Below are 24079 nucleotides of genomic sequence, written 5' to 3'. Positions count from 1 at the left end.
GAAGTGCACATGGGACATTCTCAAAGATAGACCACATGTTAGGGCACAAACTAAGTCTCTACAAGTTCAAGAAGATTGAAATCATATCAAGCATCTTCTCAGATCACATTGGCACGAAACTAGAAATCAATTGCAACAAGAACATGCAAAGACATTTGAACACATGGAGGCTAAATAGCATGTTATTTAACAATAAATGCATTACCAAGGAGATCAAGAAATAAAATAAAAAATTCCTAGAAACCAATGAAAATGAACACACAACAACATAAAATCTATGGGATGCAGCAAAAGCAGTTCTGAGAAACAAGTTCATAACTCTACAGGCCTATCTCAAGAAACAAGAAAAATTTCTAATAGACTATCTAGCCTCACAACTTAAAGAACTAGAAAGCAAACAAAAAGAAAACCCCAGAGCTAGTAGAAGGATGGAAATAGTAAAGATCAGAAATAAATGACATAAAGACCAAAAAACAATTCAAAGAATCAATGAAACAAAGAGCTGGTTTTTTTAAAAGATAAACAAGATTGATGGACCCTTAGCTAGACTCACCAAGAAACAAAGAGACAGAACCCAAATATACAAAATCAGAAATGAAAGAGGAAGAGTAACAACTGATACCACAAAAATTAAAGGATCATTAACAAATACTATGAACAATTATACTGCAACAAATTTGACATTCTAAGCGAAATGGACAAATTTCTAGAAACACATAGTCTCCCAAAACTGGGCCAGGAAGAGATAGAAAACTTGAACAGACCAAATAGCAACTAAGAAAATTGAAGATGTAATCAAGACTTACCCAGCAAACAAAAGCCCAGGCCTGGATAGCTTCACGGGGGAGTTTTAACGAACATTAAAGAAGAACTAACAAACATTCTCCTCAAACTATTTCAAAACATTCAAGAAGAGAAAAGACTTCCAAACTCGTTTTATGAAGCCAGCATAATTCTAATTGCAAAACCAGAAAAAGACACTACAAAGAAAGAGAACTACAGGCAAATATCCCTGATGAACACAAATGCCAAAATACTTAATACTAGCAAATCAAATCCAGCAATACATCAAAAAAATTATTTAACATGACCAAGTGGGATTCATCCAGGAGATACAAGGTTGGTACAGTACTCACAAATCAATAAATATGATATACCACATAAACAAAATGAAAGATAGAAACCACATAATCATATCAATGGATGCTGAAAAAGCATTCGACAAAATCCAGCACCCGTTTCTGATAAAAATGCTCAGCAATGTGGAAATGGAGGAATCATACCTCGACATAATAAAGGCCATATATGAAAAACCTACAGCCAACATCATACTCAATGGGCAAAAACTACAAGCATTTCCCTTAAGAACAGGAACAAAACAGGGATGCCCACTTTTGCCACTCTTATTTAACATAGTACTGGAAGTCTTAGCCACAGCAATCAGACAGGAAGAAAAAATAAAAGGGATCCAAGTTGGAAGTGAAACTGTCATTATTCTCAGATGACATGATATTTTACGTAGAAAACCCTAAGGACTCCATCAAAAATCTACTAGACTTAATAAATGAATTTGGCAAAGTAGCAGGACATAAAATTAACGTCAAGAAATCTATGGCAGACATGGCCAATTTTGCTCAGCAGTTAGAGGGTCGCCTGTGGTTCAGAGAGACCCAGATTCAGTTCCCACTAAGGACGGGTACCTCGGTTACAGTTTGTCCCTGACCCTGGTTGGGTTGTGCGGGTGGCAGCCACTCGATGTGTCCCTTTCACATCGATGTTTCTCCCTCCCTCTCTCCCTCCCTCCCTCCCTTCCTCCCTCCCATTCTATCTGACAAAAAATGGAAAAATGTCCTCAGGTGAGGATAAAAAAAAAGAAAGAAAGAAATCTATGGCATTCTTATACACCAATGATGAACTCACAGAAAGAGAAACTAAAAAAAAAAAAAAAAAATCCCATTTACCATCCTGGCAAACGAATTAAGATACCCAGGAATAAACTTAACCAAAAACGTAAAGGACCTGTTTGCAGAAAACTACAGGATATTGAAAAAAAAATAGAGGAAGATATTTTTAAAAAGTGGAAGCAAATACCTTGTTCATGAATTGAAAGAATTAACATCATTAAAATGTCCATACTACCCAAAGCAATCTATAGGTTCAATGCAATCTGCATCAAAATACCAATGACATACTTTACAGAACTAGAACAAATACTTCAAAAGTTCATATGAAACCTAAAAAGACCTCAAATAGCCACAGCAATCTTGAAAAAGAACAAAGTAGGAGGGATCACATTACCAGATTTCAGGTTATATTACAAAGCCACTGTAATCAAAACAGCCTAGTACTGGCACAAGAACAGGCAGACAGATGAATGGAACAGAACAGAGAACCCAGAAATGGACCCAAGGCAACATGCTCAATTAATATTTGACAAAGGGGGCAAGAGCATGCAGTGGAGTAAAGACAACCTCTTTAACAAATGGTGTTGGGAAAATTGGACAGCTACATGCAAAAAAAAAAAAATGAAACTAGACCATCAACTTACACCATACACGAGAATAAACTCAAAATGGATAAAAGACTCAAATGTGACTCATAAAAATGTGAATCCATAAAAATCCTAGAAGAAACTGTAGGCAAAAAAATTTCAGACATCATACGCAGCAGAATTTTCACTGATACATCACCTAAGGCAACAGAAACAAAGGAACAGATGAACACATGGGAGTACATCAAACTCAAAAGCTTCTGCACAGCAAAAGATACAATCATCAAAATGGAAAGGCAACCCACTGTATAGGACAGCATACTTGCCAATGATATATCAGATAAGGGATTAATTTCCAATATATAAAGAGTACTTATACAACTCAACAAAAGGGAGACAAAGAACCCAATTAAAAAATGGGCAGAGGAACTAAATAGACACCTCTCCAAACAGGACATACAAATGGCTAAGAGACATATGAAGAAATGCTCAACATCACTAGCATCAGAGAGATGGAAATTAAAACAACAATGAGGTATCACCTCACAATGTCAGAATGGCCGCCATCAACAAATCATCCAACAATAATTGTTGGCGAGGGTGTGGAGAAAAAGGGACTCTAGTACACTGCTGGTGGGTATCCAGACTGGTGCAGCCACTATGGAAAACAATATGGTGTTACCTCAAAAAATTAAAAATTGAACTGCCATTTGACCCAGTGATCACACTTCTAGGAATATACCCGAAGAAGCCTGAAACACCAATCAGAAAGAATATATGTACCCCCATAGCAGCACTATTTACAATAGCTAAGATCTGGAAGCAGCCCCCAATGTCCATCAGTAGACGAATGGATAAAAGAGCAGTGGTACATATACACAATGGAGTACTATGCAGCTGTAAGAAAGAAAGATCTCTTATCCTTTGAGACGACATGGAGGGACCTGGAAAGTATTATCCTAAGCAAAACAAGCCAAACAGAGAAAGACAAATATCACATGATCTCACTTACTTGTGGAATATAATGAACATAACAGTCTGAGGAACGGGGTAGTCCCAGAGACGTGGAGGTGAGGTACAGACTGACAATCCCCAGAAGAGAGAGGGTGGTGGGGGAGAGATAAACCACAGAACTAATATGCATGTATGCATGAACAATGGACATGAACAACAAAGCTGGGGTCAGGGTGTGGCAGGAGGGCGAGGGGGGAATTAGTGGGGGGAAAGGAGAAACATCTGTAACAAAAATTAATTAATTTTAAAAAGAAATAAAAATATATAAACAGTATAACATAAATATAATAATCATAGTAATAGATTGGATAAATAAGTTGTGGTATATTCACACTATGGAATACTACAAAGCATGTGTCTTCAAGGGGAGCAATATTTTACCTCCACATGGGGCAAAAATTAGTTTGCGAGGGAATATACAGATATATGTACAATATATAGATATAAAAGATACAGATGAATGGGTGGATAATAGAGAAATAGATAGGTTGATAGATAGATGATAGATAGATAGATAGATAGATAGATAGATAGATAGATAGATAGATAGATAGATAGATAGATGATAGATAGATAGATGATAGATAGATAATAGATAGACAGACAAGATGATGGTAGATATAGATATACAGTAGACCTGTGGTATTAAATTTCATAGTGGCATAATTAAAATGGCTGCTTGGGAGGGTGATAATGAAAACATGATTGAGAAATATTGCTCTTAAGCAATAAGATGGAAGACCTACAGACACATGCAAAAACATATTGAATCTCACAAACATGATGTTGAATGAACAAAACAAGATAGAAAAGAGAATTATTATGTTATTTTATTTATATAAAGCACCAAAATCAGGAAAAGTTCATCTGTAGTGTTGTATATCAACATAATGTTTGGGGAAGAAAGGAAGCAGAAAAGGAATTCCAGGGGTAAGGACCTAGTCACATTCTTTTTCTTCAGCAGGTCTTGATTGCATGAGTTTGTTTAGTCTATAGAAAGTCATCAAGCTGCATAATTACGATATGTGCTTTTTTCTGCGTGCAGTTATTCTTTGATAAAAAAGTTTAATAAAATAAAAAATAAGTTTGTTCCATAGGTACCAACATAGAAAGATGACCCACACATATAATTAAGTTAAAAAAGCAAGAAACAGAATGATTCAGTAGACTAAGCTAACATACATAACAAACAGTAATAAATGTGTAAGTCAATACAGCAATGAGGATTTGGAGACAAACTGCTCATCTGGTGCCTGGATTATCTTGAAACAAAAGGAAGACTTGGGGAGATGAGAATGTCCCAGTTTCTTTTAATTTTATTATTGTAGTAAAATAGACATAATATAAAATTTACTATTTTAACCATTTTTAAGTTTCCAGTTCAATGGCATTAAGTACAGTCACATTATTGTATAACTATCACCACTATCCACCTACAAAAGTTTTTTATCTTGCAAAACTGAAACTCTGTCCCCATTAAACAGTAACTTCCCCTCCTCTTCCCCCAACCCCTAGTGCCTACCATTCTATTTTATTTATGAATTTGACTCCTCTAAAGACCTCATATAAGTGGAATCATACAATATTTGTCCTTTCGTGACTGGTTTATTTCACTTAGCATAATGTCCTCAAGGTTCATCCATGTTTTGTTTTTTGTTTTTTTATCCTCACCCAAGGACATTTTTCCGTTTTTTGTTCAGATAGAGTGGAAGGGAGAGAGAGGAAGAGAGGGAGCGAGATAAACATCCATGTGAAAGGGACACATTGAGTGGCTGCCACCTGCACAACCCAGCCAGGGCTGGGGACAAACTGCAACCAAGGTACGCACCCTTAGGGGGAACCGAACCCGGGTCTCTGAACCACGGGCCAATGCTCTAACCGCTGAGCCAAACCGGCCAGGGCAGTTCAGCCATGTTGTAGCAGGTGTCAGAATGTCCTTCCTTTTTAAGACTGAATAATATTCCACTGTATAGATGGACCACATTTTTTTTATCCATTCATCTGTGGACACTTGGGTTCCTTCCACCTTTTCACCATTATGAAGAATGAGCTGCTATGAATATGAATATGCAAAAATATTTTCAATATTTGCTTTCAATTTGGGGGGCATAAACCCAGAAATGGGATTGCTTTATCAAAAGGTAATTCTGTGTTTAATTTTTTGAGGACCCATCATTACTTTTTGCCACAATAGTTGCAGTATTTTATGGAAATGTTACAGTTTTGCTGAATACATTTCAGTATTGTTTGAATATTTCACTTCTACCCCAAAAGAGGGGGTGGGGGGGAGAGATAAACCACAGAACATATATGCATGTATGCATGAACAATGGACATGGACAACAAAGCTAGGATAGGGAGGGAATGAGTAGGGGGGGAGAAACATCTGTAACAAAAATTAATTAATTAATTTAAAAAAAGAATATTTCACTTCTACATATAAGCTCAAGAGAAATAAAAACATACAGCCACACAAAGACTTGTATGCTAATATTTATAGCAACATCATTCATAATAGCCAAAAGTTGGAAACAACCCAAACATTCATTTATGGGTGGATATATAAATAAAATTAGGTATATCTATACAATGCAATATTATTCAACCATAAAGAAATTACGTATTGATATGGGCTACAACATGGATGGACCTTAAAAATATTATGCTGAAAGAAGCCACTTAAGACCACAACTATATGATTCCATTCATGTGAAATGTTTATAACAGGGAAATCTATAGAGATAGAATATAGATTAGTGGCTGCCAGAGGCTGAAAGATTTGGGTTGGGATTGGGGGCAATAACTAAAGGGCACAGGGTTTCTTTTTGTAGTGATGAAATGGTTCTAAAATTGACTGTGGTGATGATTGCACAACTGTGAATATAGTTTAAAAAAAAAACATTAAATTGTACACTTTAAATGGGTGAGTTGTATGATATATGAATTATATCTTTTTAAAGCTGTTTGAATAAAATGAAATGAAGTGGAATAAAGGCTGGAAAAGAAGGTAGGAGGAAGGTCATGAGGAAGAGAAGACAGAGGCTGAATCAGCTGTGAAGCATCAGTTGAAACAGTTGAACTGGGCTGTCTGAGTCTGGACCCTCCTGAGTTTGAACACCAACTGTGCTAATTACTCATTGAGTGACTTTGGGCAGTCATTTTACCTCTGTGAGTCTGTTTTCTTTTCTGAATAATCAGAAAAGATTTGATCTCTTCAGGTTGTTGAATATTCGATGAGATAATAAACAAGTGAAATTGGTATTATCTGCACAGTTGAATGTGGAAGAGATAGAAGTGGGCATAATGATGGAAATGGTAGATTGATGATCGCCAGATGAGTTGGACCTGGGTGGGGGGTACTTGGAGAGGGGCGCTGGCGTTAAAGCCCTCACTGGTGTGGGTGCTGTGCCTCAGCCTCCTTAGTCAGGGGGTGTTGGCTGAGCTTTGCCATCACTCATTCTGTAGGCGTTTGGCTCCATTGCCTCATCAAGGGTGTGTGCCTCCTGTCAAGAAGTTTCTTGAGTGACAGGAAATTTAGGGTCAATAAAGGCCCAGACAGCTGTGCTGCCCAATTAACAGACAGGCCCTTCAGGAGAAACCTGGGAAGATTTGTGCTGTCAGCTCCTTCTCCAAGCTCAGCACATGGACCTGACCACTCTTTAGTGCCCAGCCTGTTGCAACTAATAGAGTGGTGACGACCTGGAGTTAAGGAGCAGCTACTTCTAGAGACAGTAAGTGATTTGGCAGATATTGGCCTCTCTCTCTCTCTCTCTCTTTTCCCCTTGCACTGCATGAATGCATATTCTGGCCAGTTTTTTACCCATTCATCCAGCCAGCCAGCCTTTCTTTTATTTGTTTACTTGTTTATTATTTGTATACCCAATAAATTCTCCTCATAACCTCCTCTGTGCCCATTCCCATACTGGTGGAGAAAGAGATTAAAAAGTCAGGCTTTCAGTGCTAAAAAACAACTGCCAGCTCAGCCATGAGAATAAAATCAGCTGTTTGGTTTGGCTCAGTGCTTAGAGCATCAGCCTGCAGACTGAAAAGTCACAGGTTTACTTCCCAGTCAAGGGTACATACCTGGGTTGCAGGTTTGATCCCTGGCCCTGGTCCAGGTCATGCGAGAGGCAACCAATCAATCAATGTGTCTCTCTCACACTGATCTCTCTGTCTCTCTGTCTCTCTGTCTCTCTGTCTCTCTCTCTCTCTCTCTCTCTCTCTCCCCCCTTTCTCTCTCCCTTCCAGTCTATCTAAAAAAAAAAATCAATGGAAAAATATCCTAAGGTGAGAATTAACAAAACAAAAATCAAAAGCATAGCTGTAATGCAAGTCTGAACAGGCAGAGCTATGGGAGTCCAGAGAAGGAGAAGCAACTTTCAGTGACTTAACAGAGATCATTCAACCTACCTTGCTCCGACTGTAAAGCATCTATCTAGTGCTCTTTCAAGGTCTTTTCAGATGGGGAAACTCAGTCTCAAAGAGGAAAGTGAGATGCTCAAGGTCACACAACTGGGAAGAAGCCAAGCAGAACTTGATTTTGGTTTATCTGGCTGCAGAATCCACGCTCCTTCTATACTTCTCCTTTCTCTCCCTTACAGTATTTGGCTTCTCTTCCCTTACAGCACGTGCTCCTGTGTGTGTGTGTGTGTGTGTGTGTGTGTGTGTGTGTAAGAGAAAAAGAGTGAGAGAGATTTAATGTTCATTTCTGTCAGAAACTAGAGCTACATGAGGGAGCATGTCTGTCTTATATAGTGTATTCTTGGTGTTTAGCTCATAACAGACACCCAAAAAATATTTGCTGGATAGATATATGAGTGATTGGGTGGATATGTGGATAGATGGATGGATCAATCAATCAAATGATGGATTGATGGATCGACGGATGGACTGATGAGTGGATAGATGAGTCGAGAGATAAGTGGGGGTGGAGAAAGACATAGCAGACATGATGCCACCCAAATTGACAGAGAAGAGTCTTGACTAGTAAAGATGCATTCCAGGAAGAAGTGTAAGAAAGGGCTAGGAGCCCTGCCAGTGTGGCTCAGTGGATGGAGCATCACCCCATGGACTGAGAGGTCTTGGTTTGACTCCCAGTCAGGGCACATGCCCAGGTTGCAGGCTCAGTCTCTAGTACAGGGTGTGCAGGAGGCAGCCGCTCGATGTTTCCCTCTCACATTGATGTTTCTATTTCTCTCTTCCTTTCTCTCTCTCTAAAAAATCCATACAAGCATATTTTTTAAATGCTAGGAGATGGGAAAACACCAAGAATACGGAAAAAATAATTCTGTTCAGCCAGAGAGTAGAACAAACAGGACTCAGATAAAACAGACTGACAAACCTCAGAAGAGGGGGTGTTGGGGGGAAGAGATAAACCACAGAACTTATAGGCATGTACCCATATCAATGGGCATAGACAACAAAGCTGGAGATGGGGTGGGGGGATGGGGAGGAGGGTGTCAATGGAGAGAAAAGAAACGTGTAACAAAAACAAATTAATAAAAATAATTTAAAATAAATAAATAAAAAAGAATGAAGAACTTAAAGGTTCAGGCTCAAGGCAGAGGGAGGGAGTGGTATTCCCCACTTTGATGCTCTTCTCATTTTAAATCCAACCCGAAGCACCTTCGTGTTGATACCTCTTCAACCAGTCAGTTCCTGGGTGGCAAAGGGGATTACATGGGGCCACTTGCCCTGCTGATCAACCTGGTCATGAGTTCAGTCTGTCACAGGCTGGTGAGTGTCCTGGGGGCAGGGGTAGGGAAATTTCCAGTTGAGTAGCATTGTGCGGTGGGTCTAGCAAGAGTTCTGGAGACTTTCAGGGGTGTAAAAACACCACTGGAGTGTCCCACTAGAAAGGACATACTGAAAGGACTGTCATCTCTTGCTCAGGTTTGACCATGAAACAAGTCCCCACCCCTGGGGTCCCATTCAGTCTCAAAAATCTAGATATACAAATTAGCCTATACCCTGAACCCCTCTGCCTTCCTTTGGAAATCTTCACTCTCTCTTCTCTTGAACCCCCAGGATCAGCCAAGGGTGCTGAGAACCGGACTCAGAATCAGAAGAGACATGAGCAATCCTCAGCCTTTGGAGGAGGTGCGCTGGGTGCAGGTTGGGGGAGGGGGGTGGGAGCCTCTGAGGAGAGGGAAGGTGAAAAGTTTAATGTTTCAGAGACAGCAGGGAAGATGAAAAATCCATGACCTGAATTCAGAGCTAAAAGGTGCTTTGTGATCATTCAAATGGAGAAAAAGATTCAGGTGGAAACCAAGTGGGGGGTGGGGGACAACCCTACTACATCTCTCCCAAAGTACCCTGCATCTCTTCTGTAAAGAAATTTTGACCCAGACACCCTTCTTTCTCAGATGAGATAAGAGGATTTCAGTATTAGCTTCAGAAATTCTGAGACCTCTGTGAGTGAGAAAGTAATACATAGAACACTCATGAAAAGGATGGAGAGACAAAGCCACCAAATGTGACAACTGAAAGGGACCTTCAAATCCTTCACACACACACTCATCTATATTTGGAAACTGAAGCTCAGATAGGAGGAATGACTTTCCTAAGTTCGTACAGGACTAAAACAGAGCTGGACCCCCGGAAGGAAACTAGATTTTTGGTGGTGAGCACACAATATAGTACACAGATATGAAATTATAATGCCACACACCTTAAATTTATATAATGTTATTAACAAATGTTACCTCAATTAATTTAATTTTAAAAATAAAGGATGCCCAGTCAAATTAGAATTTCGCATCAACAAATAATTTCATAATATAAATATATCCCATGCAATATTTAGGATATACAGTCAAAACTCAGTTTTCTAACATCTCCCATCTCAAACAATTCAGTTCACAGCCAAGTTGTTCACAAGAAAAAGTGTCTCAGTTGTCGAACAAAACTTTATTTCTCCACCTGACAACTCTTTCATGCTGACACTTGTGTCTCCCATGGGACAAACGAAAGAGAGAATGTGCAAGTATGAATCAGTTTACCGCTAAACTTCGAGTTGTTGACATCTCAGGAAGGGACATTCAATATTGTGTTGTGAATATTTTCTAATGGGGAAAAAAATGATTCCGCTTTTGAACAAATCACTTCTCAAACAGCCTTCTGGAATAAATTAAGTTTGAGAACCAAGGTTCCACTTACTTATACTAAAATCTTATTTTTTATTAATCTGAAATTTAAGTGTAACTGGGCATCTGGTATTTTACCCAGAAACCCTAACCTCAGCCCTCTTTGGACAATATCTCCTACTTCTCCTTGACCTCCTTAGCCCTTTGATGGTTTTTGTCATCTCTTGGCCCAGGAGGCATATGACATGTCAGGTGCCCGCGTAGCCCTGACACTGTGTGTCACCAAAGCACGTGAAGGTTCAGAGGCAGACCTAGTCGCCCTGGAACGCATGTTCCAGCAGCTGGGATTTGAGAGTACCATGAAGAAAGACCCCACAGCCCAGGTATTGTGCAGCCAGCCCACACCAATGGGAGGAAGGGCTGGACTGGAAGGTGGGCTCCAGGAAGGCACATCATTCTGGCCATTTCTCTTGCTCTAGCAATTCCAGGAAGAACTGGAAAAATTTCAGCAGGCCATTGATGCCCGGAAAGACTTTGTCAGCTGTGCTTTCGTGGTGCTCATGGCACATGGGCTAGAAGGACACCTCGAAGGGGAAGATGAGCAGATGGTTAATCTGGAGAACCTCTTCACCGTTCTAAATAACAAGAATTGCGAGGCCCTGAGAGCCAAGCCTAAGGTGTACATCGTGCAGGCCTGTCGAGGAGGTGGGGACAGAGCCAAGATCACAGAGCCTGTGTTCCTAATCCAGTCCTATCCCAGATCTAGAACCCCAGCTTTCTTGCCTTGCTAATCTGTCTTATGACCTTCTCCTTTCCCTTTCTTTCTCTCTGACTTTGACTTTTCCTCTTCTTCGTGTTTCAGAACACAGGGACCCTGGTGAAAGAGTAGGTGGAGACAATATTGCAATGATCACACAGGACAGTGACCAAACCATCCCAACGTACACGGACACCCTCCATGTCTACTCCACCGTGGAGGGTATGAGCTCCCAGCTGACCCAAGGTGGCCTCTGCCCCCCCCCCCCACACTGCTCCTGAGACACTCTTCCAGGACCCACCTTCTTCCAGGCCCTCTTGAAGCACATACCCCCACTCTCTCACCCTCATTGGGGCTCCCCTAAGCCCACTTTTCTGCAATCCCCAGGGTACCTTTCCTACAGACATGACAAAGAAGGCTCCTACTTCATCCAGACCCTGGTTGATGTGTTCACAAAGACAAAAGGACCCATCCTGGAGCTTCTGACAGAGGTGAGTTGGGACAAGGTACCTGGAACCCCAACCCAGCCTGAGCAGGAAGCAAGCAGAGTGAGCTGAGCCTCTTTCAAACCTTCCTGCATTTTCCCCTCCCCTGCTTCCAGCCCCAAATCCAATCCAGGTCCCAACACAGAAATTAGGATACTCATCTAGCAATGACTTTCCCTAATGCAAGAAATTCCAAAGTCCACAATATGTGAGATGATTTAGATAAATTTCTGTAAACAAAACAAAAATGTCTGTTAAGTGTTTGGACCAACTTTTTTTCTAATGTTTATATGATAGATTAGAAAAAAACACATAACAGAAATGTTCAACCATTAATTTCATAGACATGATGGTATAGGATTAGACAATAACAGTCACCCATCTGAGGACAGGGATTCCCACCTGCTTTCTTCTCTGACCTTCTCCTCATAAGCCCATTACACCAACTCCCCCAGGGGCCCAGCCCCAAAATGACCACACCTGTTGCTGCAGGTAACCCGGAGGATGGCAGAAGCAGAGCTGGTTCAGGAAGGGGAAACGAGAAAAGTGAACCCCGAAATCCAAAGCACCCTTCGGAAACGACTCTATCTGCAGTAGAAGTTGAAAGGGCAGGGAAGGACCTCCTTTCGGGTGCTCTTTCTGCCTCTCAAATGTTTAAAGTCAGTGCTCACTACTCTCCCAAAATCTTCTCTCCCCAAAGCTAAATGGCACTCAATCCTTCTTTCATCATACCCCTTATGCAGGTCCTCCTTCAATCTGTCCCTGTCCTTCTTAAAGCAATCCAGCTAAAACTGAGCACAGTCATGGCGGTAACAATAGTCTCACCTCTCTCAGGCTGGACTCTTTACCTTTATTAATGCAACCTAAGAGGGTAATCATTTATCCCACTTCTGCTCCTATGCTTATTTGAAACCCCCTTCTATCTTTTATGAATCATACCCATACAAATGTAACTGGATAAAGCTCAAGATTTTTCACTAATAAACCAAAGACCACTCACCTCCCATCTCAATCAAACCTTCGCTGGCTTCTAAATCTCACCTAGAGTTGTAACCTCTTCCTGAGCCCACATCCATTCCTATGTCCCAGAGATTCCCTCCCAATTCCTAAAAATTAAGGCAAGAATTAGTCTCTCTAAAACCCCTTTTCCTTGGCTAGCAAGCTGGTAACTTGACACTGTTCTAGTTCATGGGCTCTCTCTGGCTAATGGAGATGCCTCCTTTTCTGGATCTCTCCCTCCTAATTAACACTGCCCCTCCACCACCACCACTAGGCCCTGGGACTCTGCCCTCTCTCCAGATTCTCTAACCATTCATCCATTCTTATGGTTTCAATCTTCACCACTCTGAATCAGAGCAAGCTGAAACTATGGCAAATCCCCTAATGTCTCCCTGTTATTTTGTAGACAACAGGATAGAGGTTGTGTGGTTTGTCAAATGTTACATAGTAAGTCAGGGGCAGGGTCAAGTTCTGGCTTCTATCCCACGCTTTTCCACTACCTGCTAAGGCTTGGTCCATCAGAAAACTTTTGTAATTAGAGGAACCACCTGACAAAAGTTCTCCCTAGCCCGGCGGGTGTGGTTCAGTGGATTGAACATTGCCCCATGGACTGAGAGATTCTGGTTTGATTCCCAGTCAGGGCACATGCCCGGGTTGCGGGCTTGGTCCCCAGTAGGGGGTATGCAGGAAGCAGCCAATTGATGTTTTTCTCTCTCACATCGATGTTTCTATCTCTCTCTCTCCCTTCCTCTCTCTCTAAAAAAATCAATAAAAACTTTTTTAAAATTCTCCCTACTTTGGAGATTGGAGCTCCCTGGAAGACTTCTAGAAATCCTTGATAACCAGCATCTAAGATTGCCTCCACAGAATTCCAGCACTTGGCTGGAAGCTGGATCAGATGCATTGCCTTCCAAGTCTGAGAAGCATGTCTCTGTATTGTCAACCTGGACATTTATGGCAATAACCTGTGGTCATATCTGCCATATGAGTCTTTTCTTCCTGGTCCATCCTCCAAGTGGTCCCTATTACCCTCACTTCAGACCCCAGGTTCAGAAATCTGCTGTTACCTGTAACACCCTTCTTCTTGCAGCCTTCCTATGCCACCAGCCGCCATGCCCGGCCCAGCCTCACTTTGAAACATTTCTCATATATGTCTTCTCTTCCCTAACATGTCACTCTCCAGGCTCAAGTTCCACCCTCGCATATTTGCATCTTTATACCAGCTTCCTTTCTTGCCTCTCCACCTGACCATCTTACTCCTCCTCTGCCCTCTACACCATCTATAATTCTTGATTTTCCTAGAACACCCAAGAAAACACAATAGCACCCCATCATTTAAAGACCAAGGCCAAACTCCACATCCTGATTTTTCACACCTATATAATTCTGCCTCCAACCAGAAATCAGCTAAATTCATCCCCTACCTTCTCCATCATGAATTCACCCTTCCAACAAGACTAATGTCCTCTTACTCATCCCTGCCTCTAAGCCTTTGCTGTGACCATTTCCCCAAGCTGGAGTGTCCTCTCTCTCCCTTCATCCACTTTCCACTACCTCCCATCTCTATTCCAGAAAGCCATTCCTAATAGTCTTTCTAGTTGATTCTGCTTTCTTACCCAGGATGAGACACTGATGATTATAATTTCTTAAGGGCAGGGAACAAGTCTTTGATTATCATAATGGATGTTCAATAAACAGTTGTCAAACTAAAAGTGTGTGTTGGAATCTTTGCTCTGAACTTAAATCATGAGGCTGATGTGAAAGGCATTATGAATTTGGTTTCTTTTTCCTGATGGCCAGCAGTCTCCCTGGTGTGTCTATCATGAACAGAGCATCAGGATCTCAACCAGTCTCTTTCATAAATCAGGTATGTTAGGAATTTGTAAAGTTATAGGCCACACCTCCATGCCAAGTGGCCATATTTCACAGGACTGTTCCATCTCTGAATATTCCCAAGGATATATCTAGACACAGAACTGTAGCTGTTCAGAAGGGACCTTGAAGGTCAGCTAGTTACAGGATCACAAAATTTAGCAAGTGTGCTACCTCTCTCTATCCAGGCACCCATTGCAGACATAACTAATCGAATCACACCTTCTTCCCTACTTAACTGGGGTGTAGCCTCAAAGTTTTTCTCCTCTCAGCACCCCAGGAAGCACAGGCACATCATTTCTGATTCAGTTGAGCACCCTTGTGAGGAAGCAACTTGTCTAGAGTCACCAAGTTCTTAAGTAATAAACCCAGAGCTCCCCGCTTGTGGTGCAGTAATAGCCATGGCAGCAGTTGAGAATTTATCCAGAGTAGTAGCAAAGCAAGTGGGTGAGGCAGGGGTGAGTACACAGGACCAAGTAGATCTAGGGTGATGCATATGCAGAGTCCTGTAGACCCACCTATGTGCAAACCTGTGCTCCAAATACCGAACTATTTTGGAGTCTCCAAATACAGGAGTCAGCAAATTATGACCTGCTCATCCAACCCAGTCTGCAGCCTGTTTTATAAATAAAGCTTTATTGGCACATAGTCATTCATATAGGTCCTTACACCCTACAACAGACAACATATGGTCTGCAAAGCTGAAAAGAGTTACTATCTGGCCCTTTACAGAAAAAGGTCCCAACCCTGCCCTAACATCTTTCTGACAAATTCTCATTGTGCTTAATTCGGCCAGAGTCACTCACCACCAGGAACTATACCTAATTCACTGGTGACCCAATGATGAAATACATGGCTTAATTTTTCAACACTGTTGAGTAAGGGTTTTCCTCAATTATTTAGTAAGGATTTAGAAATATATCCTGAAAGTCTATTTTTTTAGTATCAGGGGAAGAACCAAACCCTGTACAATTGGTGCAGGAGAACCTCCTTAGGAAAGATACAAAATACCAACCCAGAGTCAAGACAGCACCACGAGCACATTGTCAGGTTTCTCCCAAGTCTTGGAATGTCCCGAGAATCTGGGGCCCTATAGATTATTCCGGGTTCACTTCACAGCACATGTTCTCCAAGTTACTCTCCAACTACAGTAGGAGTCATTTTAAAATGGAAATCTGAAAGAAAGCAAGTCTCTACAAATTCAAGAAGATTGAAATCATATCAAGCATTTTCTCAGATCACAGTGGCATAAAACTAGAACTCAATTACAATACAAACACATAAAAACATTCAAACAATTGGAGGCTAAATAGCATGTTATTAAACAACAAATGGGTTACTAACAAGATCAAGGAAGAAATTAAAAATTTACTAGAAATCAATGAAAACAAACACAAAATCTATGTGACACAGTGAAAGCAGTCCTGAGAGGTAAGTTCATTGCACTACAGGCCTACCTCAAGAAACAAGAAAAATTTCTACTTGACTTTCTAACCCTACAACTTAAAGAACTAGAAAGTAAACAAAAAGAAAAACCCAGTGCTGGTAGGAGGAAGGAACTATTAAAGGTTAGAGCAGAAATAAATGACATAGACACCAAAAGAAACGATTCAAAAGATCAATGAAACAAAAAGCTGGCCCTGGCCGGTTTGGCTCAGCAGTTAGAGCATCGTCCTGCAGTCCAGAGAGACCCAGGTTCAGTTCCCACTAAGGGCACATACCTTGGTTGCAGTTTGTCCCCGGCCCTGGTTGGGTCGTGCGGGTGGCAGCCACTCGATGTGTCCCTTTCACATCGATGTTTCTCTCTCTCTCTTCCTCCCATTCTATCTGAACAACAAATGGAAAAATGTCCTCAGGTGAGGATTAAAAAATTAATTTAAATAAATTTAATTCGGGTGCGGGAGGCGGTGGACTCCATGGTGAAGAGTCTAGAGAGAGAGAATATCTGGAAGATGCAGGGCCTCATGTTCCGGTGCAGCGCTGGCTGTTGTGAGGACAGCCAGGCGTCCATGCAGCAGGTGCACCAGTGCATTGAGCGCTGCCACGCGCCTCTGGCTCAAGCTCAGGCCCTGGTTACCAACGAGTTGAAGAAGTTCCAGGACCGCCTGGCCCGGTGCACCATGCATTGCAACGACAAAGCCAAAGATTCAATAGATGCAGGGAATAAAGAGCTTCAGATGAAGCGACAGCTGGAGAGTTGTGTGACCAAGTGTGTGGATGACCATATGAACCTCATTCCAACCACGACCAAGAAGATGAAGGAGTCTCTCTTATTCATTCGGAAATAGAAGTGTTTACCACTGGCTATAGAGGCTGAGGGCAGGAAGCTATTTAAAATGAAGAATGAGCCCTGGCCAGTCTGGCTCAGCGGTTAGAGCGTCGACCTGCGGTCCAGAGAGACCCGGGTTCAGTTCCCGCTAAGGGCACGTACCTCGTGCGGGTGGCAGCCACTCGATGTGTCCCTTTCACGTCGATGTTTCTCTCTCTCTCTCCCTCCCACTCTATCTGAACAAAAAATGGAAAAATGTCCTCAGGTGAGGATAAAAAATAATAATAATAATAAATAAATAAAATGAAGAATGAGCCCTGGCCAGTTTTGCTCAGCAGTTAAAGCATCGGCCTGCGGTCCGGAGAGACCCGGGTTCGGTTCCCGCTGGGGGCACGTGCCTCAGTTGCAGTTTGTCCCTGGCCCTGGTTGGTCGTGCGGGTGGCAGCCACTCGATGTGTCCCTTCGCGTCGATGTTTCTCTCTTTCTCCCTTCCTCTCTCTCCCTCCCATTCTATCTATACAAAAAATGGAGGAATGTCCTCGGGTGAGGATAAAAATAAAAATAAAATAAAATGAAGAATGAGAATTTTGGTCTTTTAAGCAGAGTTTATGGATGAACAAATTAAGGATGCAGCAGGTGTAAGGCACATGTCGCTTGCCTCTGGACACTGGTTCTTTTATGTTTTAATCCTAGAAAGTGAAATGGAAAAAAACTGGTGCTAGAATTTGGTTCAGAGTTATTGAGAGCCTAAATTTTGTGTGGCAAATGCTTATCCTGGCAGCAGGCATTTCCCTCACACCAAGCCAGAGCCCTCGGAGGTACCAACAGGCTGACAGGTTCCTCTAACCTGCTAATGATCTAGTGGAATGCGAAGAGAGGTGTTTCTGTTTGTTGCCAACCTCCTGTTTACCAGAAGCATTACCACACCATTTTTCATAAACTGTGAAACAAAATCCACGATGTCACTGATTTAGACGGGGAAAAAGAGTTTCTGCATATTTGTTTTGCTTGGTTTTGTTTTATATACAAGAGAATGAAGTTGATTTAAGATGTGGAATTGGGAGAGGTAGTTTGGATAAGAACTTTGAAAGATTCCTTTGGATATCTGTTTCTGTCCATCAAGATGTGAATATGCACTTCTTAAATTCTCACACATGACACCTTCCAGCCCGGAGACCCTCCAAAGACATGAGAGTCAGTGTCAATACGTGTTGGTACGGGAAGCAGACCTTCCTTCTCACTGGCTGCAATGATGGGCCCTATGCCTGTCTGCAGCAGAGTGACAGGACAATCTTGCAGTGGTACTCTACGTTGATGGGAAAGGGGGTTTTGATTGTGCTATATACCATTATCAGGAATGAACAGTGAAAAAGGAACTGTTGGCTGCTTAATTAAGAGTTATGAAGTGCTAGACTTGGGAAAAACCTGGTTTTCAGGAATGAAACCTAAACCCAGTATTGTTCACTTAGCCCCCTCAAATAACAGAGCCCTATTGAGACAATCCTTTGGCAACAGGAAGTTCAAGGGAGAAAAAGTAAGCAACTCGCGTGAGCTGTGGCTCCTTTTGAGTACAAGGGGCAGCCCACATTACCAAATACCACTTTTGCCTGGGGCCTTTGCAACATGCAGTATTCTTACCCCAGCTCTGGCACCTTACCATTTTGATAAAGACTTTGTCACCTTTTTACCAACTTATTACTTGAAATGATAATATAGCCTGTCTGTTTGCTGTTTCATGACTGTGATATATTTTCCTAGTGGTCTGGTTTTAAAAAATAAATAAGGTTTAATTTTTCCTCCAAAAACAAAAAAACAAGATTGATGGATCTTTAGCTAGACTCACCAAGAAACAAAAAGAGAGAAACCAAATAAACAAAATCAGAAGAAAAAAAAACAGGAAGTAACAACTGACACCACAGAAATACAAAGGATCATCAAAACATACTATGAACAATTATATGCAAACAAATTGGACAAACAAAATGGACAAATTTCTGGAAACACACAGCCTCACAAAACTGAACCAGAAAGAGAGAGAAAACTTGAACAGACCAATAACAACTAAAGAAATTGAAGATGTAATTCAGAAACTCCCAGCAAACATAAGCCCAGGTCCAGATGGCTTCACGGGGGAGTTACAATGAACATTCAAAGAATATCTAATACCCATTCTCTTCAAACTATTCCAAAAAATCCAAGAAGATGAAATACTTCCAAACTCATTTTATGAGGCCAGCACAATCCTAACATCAAAACCAGATAAAGACACTACAAAGAAAGAAAACTACAGGCCGATATCCCTGATGAACACAATCCTTAACAAAATATTAGCAAATTGGATCCAGCAATACATCAAAAAAATTATTCACCATGACCAATTGGAATTCATCCCAGGCATGCAATGATGGTACAATATTTGCAAATCAATAAATGTGATATACCACTAAACAAAATGAAGAATAAAAACCATATGATCATATCAGTAGATGCTGAAAAAGCATTTGACAAATTCCAGCACCCATTTCTGATAAAAAAGGTTCAGCAATGTGGGGATAGAGGGATCATATCTCAACATAATAAAGGCCATATGTGAAAAACCTACAGCCAATATCATACTCAATGGGCAGAAACTAAAAGCATTTCCCTTAAGAATGGAAACAAGACAGGGATGCTCACTTTGGCCACTCTTATTTAACATAGCACTGGAAGTCTTAGCCATAGCAATTAGACATGAAGAAAAAATAAAGGGGATTCAACTTGGAAAGGAGAAAGTGAAACTCATTTTTTGCAGATGACATGATATTGTACATAGAACACCCTAAAGACCCCATCAAAAATCTACTAGACTTAATAAATAAATTTGGCAAAGTAGCAGGATACAAAATTAATGTCAAGAAATTGACAGCATTCTTATACACCAATGATGAAGTCACAGAAAGACAAAATAAAAAAACAATCCCATTTACCATCGTAGCAAAAGAATTAAGATAAGTAGGAAAATACTTAACCAGAGAAGTAAAGAACCTCTTCACAAAATCTATAGGTCATTGAAAAAAGAACTAGAGGAAGATATAAAAAAGTGGAAGCATATACTTTGTCCATGGATTGGAAGAATTAACATCATTAAAATGTCCATACTACCCAAAGCAATCTATAGACTCAATGCAATCCCCATCAAAATACCAACGACATACTTCTCAGAACTAGAACAAACACTCCAAAAGTTCCTATGGAACCAAAAAAGACCCTCAATAGCCACAGCAATCTTGAAAAAGAAGAACAAAGGAAGAGGGATCACATTAACAGATTTCAGGTTATACTACAAAGCCACTGTAATCAAAACAGCCTGGTACTGGCACAAGAACAGGCAGATATCAATGGAACAGAACAGAGAACCCAGAAATGGACCCAAGACAATATGCTCAATTAATATTTGACAAAGGTGGCAAGAGCATACAGTGGAGTCAAGACAGTCTCTTCAATAAATGGTGTTTGGAAAATTGGACAGCTACTTGCAACAAAAATGAAGTTAAAACACCAACTTACACCATATACAAGAATAAACTCAAAATGGATAAAAGACTTAAATGTAGCTCGTGAATTCATAAAAATCCTAAAAGAAAATGTAGGCAATAAATTCTGAGACATCATACGCAGCAGAATTTTCACTGTTACAACTCCTAAGGCAAAAGAAACAAAGTAAAAAATGAACACATGGGACTACATCACACTAAAAAGCTTCTGCACAGCAAAAGAAACAAACATCAAAATGGCAAAAGATCCCACTATATGGGAGACCATAATCGCCAATGATGCATCAGATAAGGGGTTAATTTCCAATATATAGAGAGTGCTCATACAACTCAACAAAAGCAAGACAAAGAACCCAATTAAAAAATGGGCAGCGGGCCTAAATAAACACCTCTCCAAAAAGGACATACAAATGGTGAAGAGACATATGAAGAAATGCTCAACATCACTAGAAATCAGAGAGATGCAAATTAAAACAACAATGAGGTATCACCTCACACATATCAGAATGGTTGCCATCAACAAATCATCAAACAACAAGTGTTGGTGAGGATGTGGAGAAAAGGGGACTCTAGTACACTGCTGGTGGGTATCCAGACTGGTGCAGCCACTATGGAAAACAATATGGTGTTACCTCAAAAAATTAAAAATTGAACTGGCATTTGACCCAGTGATCCCACTTCTAGGAATATACCTGAAGAAGCCTGAAACACCAATCAGAAAGAATATATGTACCCCCATGTTCATAGCAACACTATTTACAATAGCTAAGATCTGGAAACAGCCCAAGTGTCCATCAGTAGATGAGTCAATTAAAAAGCTGTGGTACAGCCCTGGCCAGTTTGGCTCAGCGGTTAGAGCATCGGCCTGCGGTCCAGAGAGACCCGGGTTCGGTTCCCACTAAGGGCACATACCTCGGTTGCAGTTTGTCCCCGGCCCTGGTTGGTCGTGCGGGTAGCAGCCACTCAATGTGTCCCTTTCACATCGATGTTTCTCTCTCTCTCTCTCTTCCTCTCTCTCCCACTCTATCTGTACAAAAATAAAATGGAAAAATGTCCTCAGGTGAGGATGAAAAAAAAAAAAAAAAAGCTGTGGTACATATACACAATGGAATGTTATGCAGCTGTAAGAGAGAAAGATCTCTTATCCTTTGAGATGGCATGGAAGGACCTGGAGAGTATTATGCTAAGCGAAACAAGCCAAACAGAGAAAGACAAATATCACATGATCTCACTTATTTGTGGAATATAACGAACATAACAGTCTGAGGAATGGGGTTGTCCCAGAGACATGGAAGTGAGGTACAGACTGACAATCCCCTGAAGAGGGGGTGTGGGGAGAGAGATAAACCACAGAACTTATATGCATGTATGTATGAACAACGGACATGGACAACAAAGGTGGGGACTTGGTGGGGAGGGCGAGGGAGGGGGGAATCAATGGGTGAAAAAGGGAAAACATCTGTAACAAAAATAAATTAATTAATTTTAAATAATTAATTAATTAATTAAATAAAATGGAAATCTGAGCCCTGGTTGGTTTGGCTTAGTAATAAGAGCATCCCCCACAGACTAAAGAGTCTTGGGTTGGATTCCAGCCAAGGGCATGTATCTCAGTTGTGGTTCTTTCCCAGCCCCGATTGGGGTTGTGTGGGTGGCAACCAATCAGTGTGTCTCTCTCACATCGATATTTCTCTCTCTCTCTCTCCCTTCCTTCCTCTCTCCCTCCAGCTCTATCTGAAGATTAATGTAAAAATGTCCTCAGGTGAGGATAAAAAAAATTGTTAACTTGGTAAATTTTGTTATATATAACTATCACAATTTTTTTAATTAATAATGTATCATACCAAGAACAATGAATTATACATTAACCAGGTGAAGGAGGTTAACATAACTAGAAATGTCATGTGGATTTTATGTATCCCCTGATAATCATATTTAATTAAATATGATGTAATTAAATAATATGATGTAATGTGATTCACTTTTGGGGTGTTCTTTCCAAACAGGTATTTTTAAAGCTTGTTGAGATATAATTTACATACCATACAATTTACCCATTTATAGTGTACAATTCATTGTTTTTTTAGTATGTGATATTAATTTTTTTAAATCCATGATCCCAGTCTAATCATGAGAAAAACATCAGACAAACTCAGATTGTTTGACATCTAACAGTACCTGGCCAGCCCTCCACAAGGCTGTCAAGGTCATAAAAAATAAGGACAGCTTATGAGAAATTATCCCAACAAGGAGACGGAGGAGATGTGACAATTCAATGCAATGCGATACCTGAGATGGGAGTTTGGAACAGAAAGAGGGCAATAACAGAAAAACTGATAAAATATGAAGTCTAAAATTTAGTTTTTAAGAAATAAAGCATGGGATGTTTTCTTCCCAAGTTTCCATAACCCCCTTCCAATAATGAGGAAACATCAAACAAACCCAAAGTAAAGAATACTCTAATAGCGAATCAGTACTTACTCTTTAAAACTGTATAGGTCATGAAAAACATAGACAAGACAGAGAAACTGTCACAGATAAGAGAAGATTAAAAAATAAAAATAAAAAACAAGCTTACTAAATGCAACATGGTATCCTGCACTGGGTCCTGGCACAGAAAAAGGACATTTGTGGGTAAATTAGTGAACTGTGAGTGAAGTCTAGAGTTTAGCTAAGTAGTACTGTGTCAATGTGAGTTTTAACAAGGTACCCTGGTTAAGTACAATATTAACATTAAAGGAATAGAATTCTCTGTGTTATTGTTGCAACTTTTCTGTACATCTAAAAGTATTACAAAACAGTTTAGTTAAAACAAACATATATAATAACTGGGTAGTCCTGGTTTCCCTAACTGAACTCTGCCACAAATGTAATCATCACTGGTTTAAAAATAGGGGAAGTGAAAGATTACTCTATCCTGCAAAGCTGTCATTTAGAATCGATGGCCATATAAAGAGTTTCCCAGACAAGGAAATGCTAAAGGAGTTCATCACCACCAAACCGTTATTATATGAAATGTTGAAGGGTCTTCTTGAAGAAAAAGATTAAAAAAATGAACAAACAAAATGGCAATGAATACATATCTATCGACAATGGAATCTACAAACAAAATGAACAAGCAGAACAGAAACATTCTCATAGATACAGAGAACATTTTGTTGGTTGCCAGATGGGAGGGGGTATGGGGGAATGGGTGAAAAAGATGAAGGGATTAAGAAGCACAAATTCATTGCTAGACTGACAAACCTCAAAGGGAAAGGGGTTGGGGGGGTGGGAAGAAATAAACCAAAGAACTTATATGTATAACCAATGGACACAGACAACAGTGTGGGAAAAGGCGAGAAAAGGCGGGAGGGCAGCAGGAGTGTGGAGGAGGGGATCAATGGGGGGAAAATGAGGAACATCTGTAATACACTCAACAATAAAGATTAAAAATAATAATAAATAAATAAATAAAAATAGGGGAAGTAGACCTACATACAGTATCTAATCTATGTGAATGAGTGTCAGGTTTAATCTATTGCTATTAGTACAATGGAATTTCTCAGGCATGGTAAAAGATTGACAAATCAAT

At 40.5% G+C, this 24079-nt stretch overlaps 2 protein-coding genes across 2 annotated transcripts; both read left to right on the top strand.

The window, feature by feature from the left end:
* The first annotated feature begins 7109 nt into the window (after nucleotides 1-7109).
* Nucleotides 7110-12429, top strand: CASP14 (caspase 14). Its single transcript, XM_036241694.1, has 7 exons — nucleotides 7110-7236; nucleotides 9533-9604; nucleotides 10824-10973; nucleotides 11070-11295; nucleotides 11453-11569; nucleotides 11735-11838; nucleotides 12325-12429. The coding sequence occupies exons 2-7, from the start codon at nucleotides 9578-9580 to the stop codon at nucleotides 12427-12429; spliced, it is 729 nt and encodes a 242-aa protein (XP_036097587.1). The 5' UTR covers nucleotides 7110-7236; nucleotides 9533-9577.
* Nucleotides 12430-16598: 4169 nt separating this feature from the next.
* LOC118616563 (protein FAM136A-like) lies at nucleotides 16599-16991 on the top strand. Its single transcript, XM_036242162.1, has one exon. The coding sequence runs from the start codon at nucleotides 16620-16622 to the stop codon at nucleotides 16989-16991; it is 372 nt and encodes a 123-aa protein (XP_036098055.1). The 5' UTR covers nucleotides 16599-16619.
* The last annotated feature ends 7088 nt before the right edge of the window (nucleotides 16992-24079 follow it).

The sequence above is a fragment of the Molossus molossus genome, unplaced genomic scaffold (genome assembly GCF_014108415.1).
Source record: "Molossus molossus isolate mMolMol1 unplaced genomic scaffold, mMolMol1.p scaffold_m16_p_4, whole genome shotgun sequence".
Taxonomy (NCBI): Eukaryota; Metazoa; Chordata; class Mammalia; order Chiroptera; family Molossidae; genus Molossus; species Molossus molossus.
This window is presented reverse-complemented; position numbering and strand designations above follow the sequence as displayed.

Excerpts from the sequence above, each read along its gene's own strand:
- LOC118616563 (XM_036242162.1), top strand. The coding sequence starts at position 16,620 with ATGGTGAAGAGTCTAGAGAGAGAGAATATCTGGAAGATGCAGGGCCTC.
- CASP14 (XM_036241694.1), top strand. The coding sequence starts at position 9,578 with ATGAGCAATCCTCAGCCTTTGGAGGAG. Across the intron at positions 9,605-10,823 it reads ATCCTCAGCCTTTGGAGGAG|GAGGCATATGACATGTCAGG; the intron begins GTGCGCTGGGTG and ends CTCTTGGCCCAG. Across the intron at positions 11,296-11,452 it reads CGTGCAGGCCTGTCGAGGAG|AACACAGGGACCCTGGTGAA; the intron begins GTGGGGACAGAG and ends TTCGTGTTTCAG.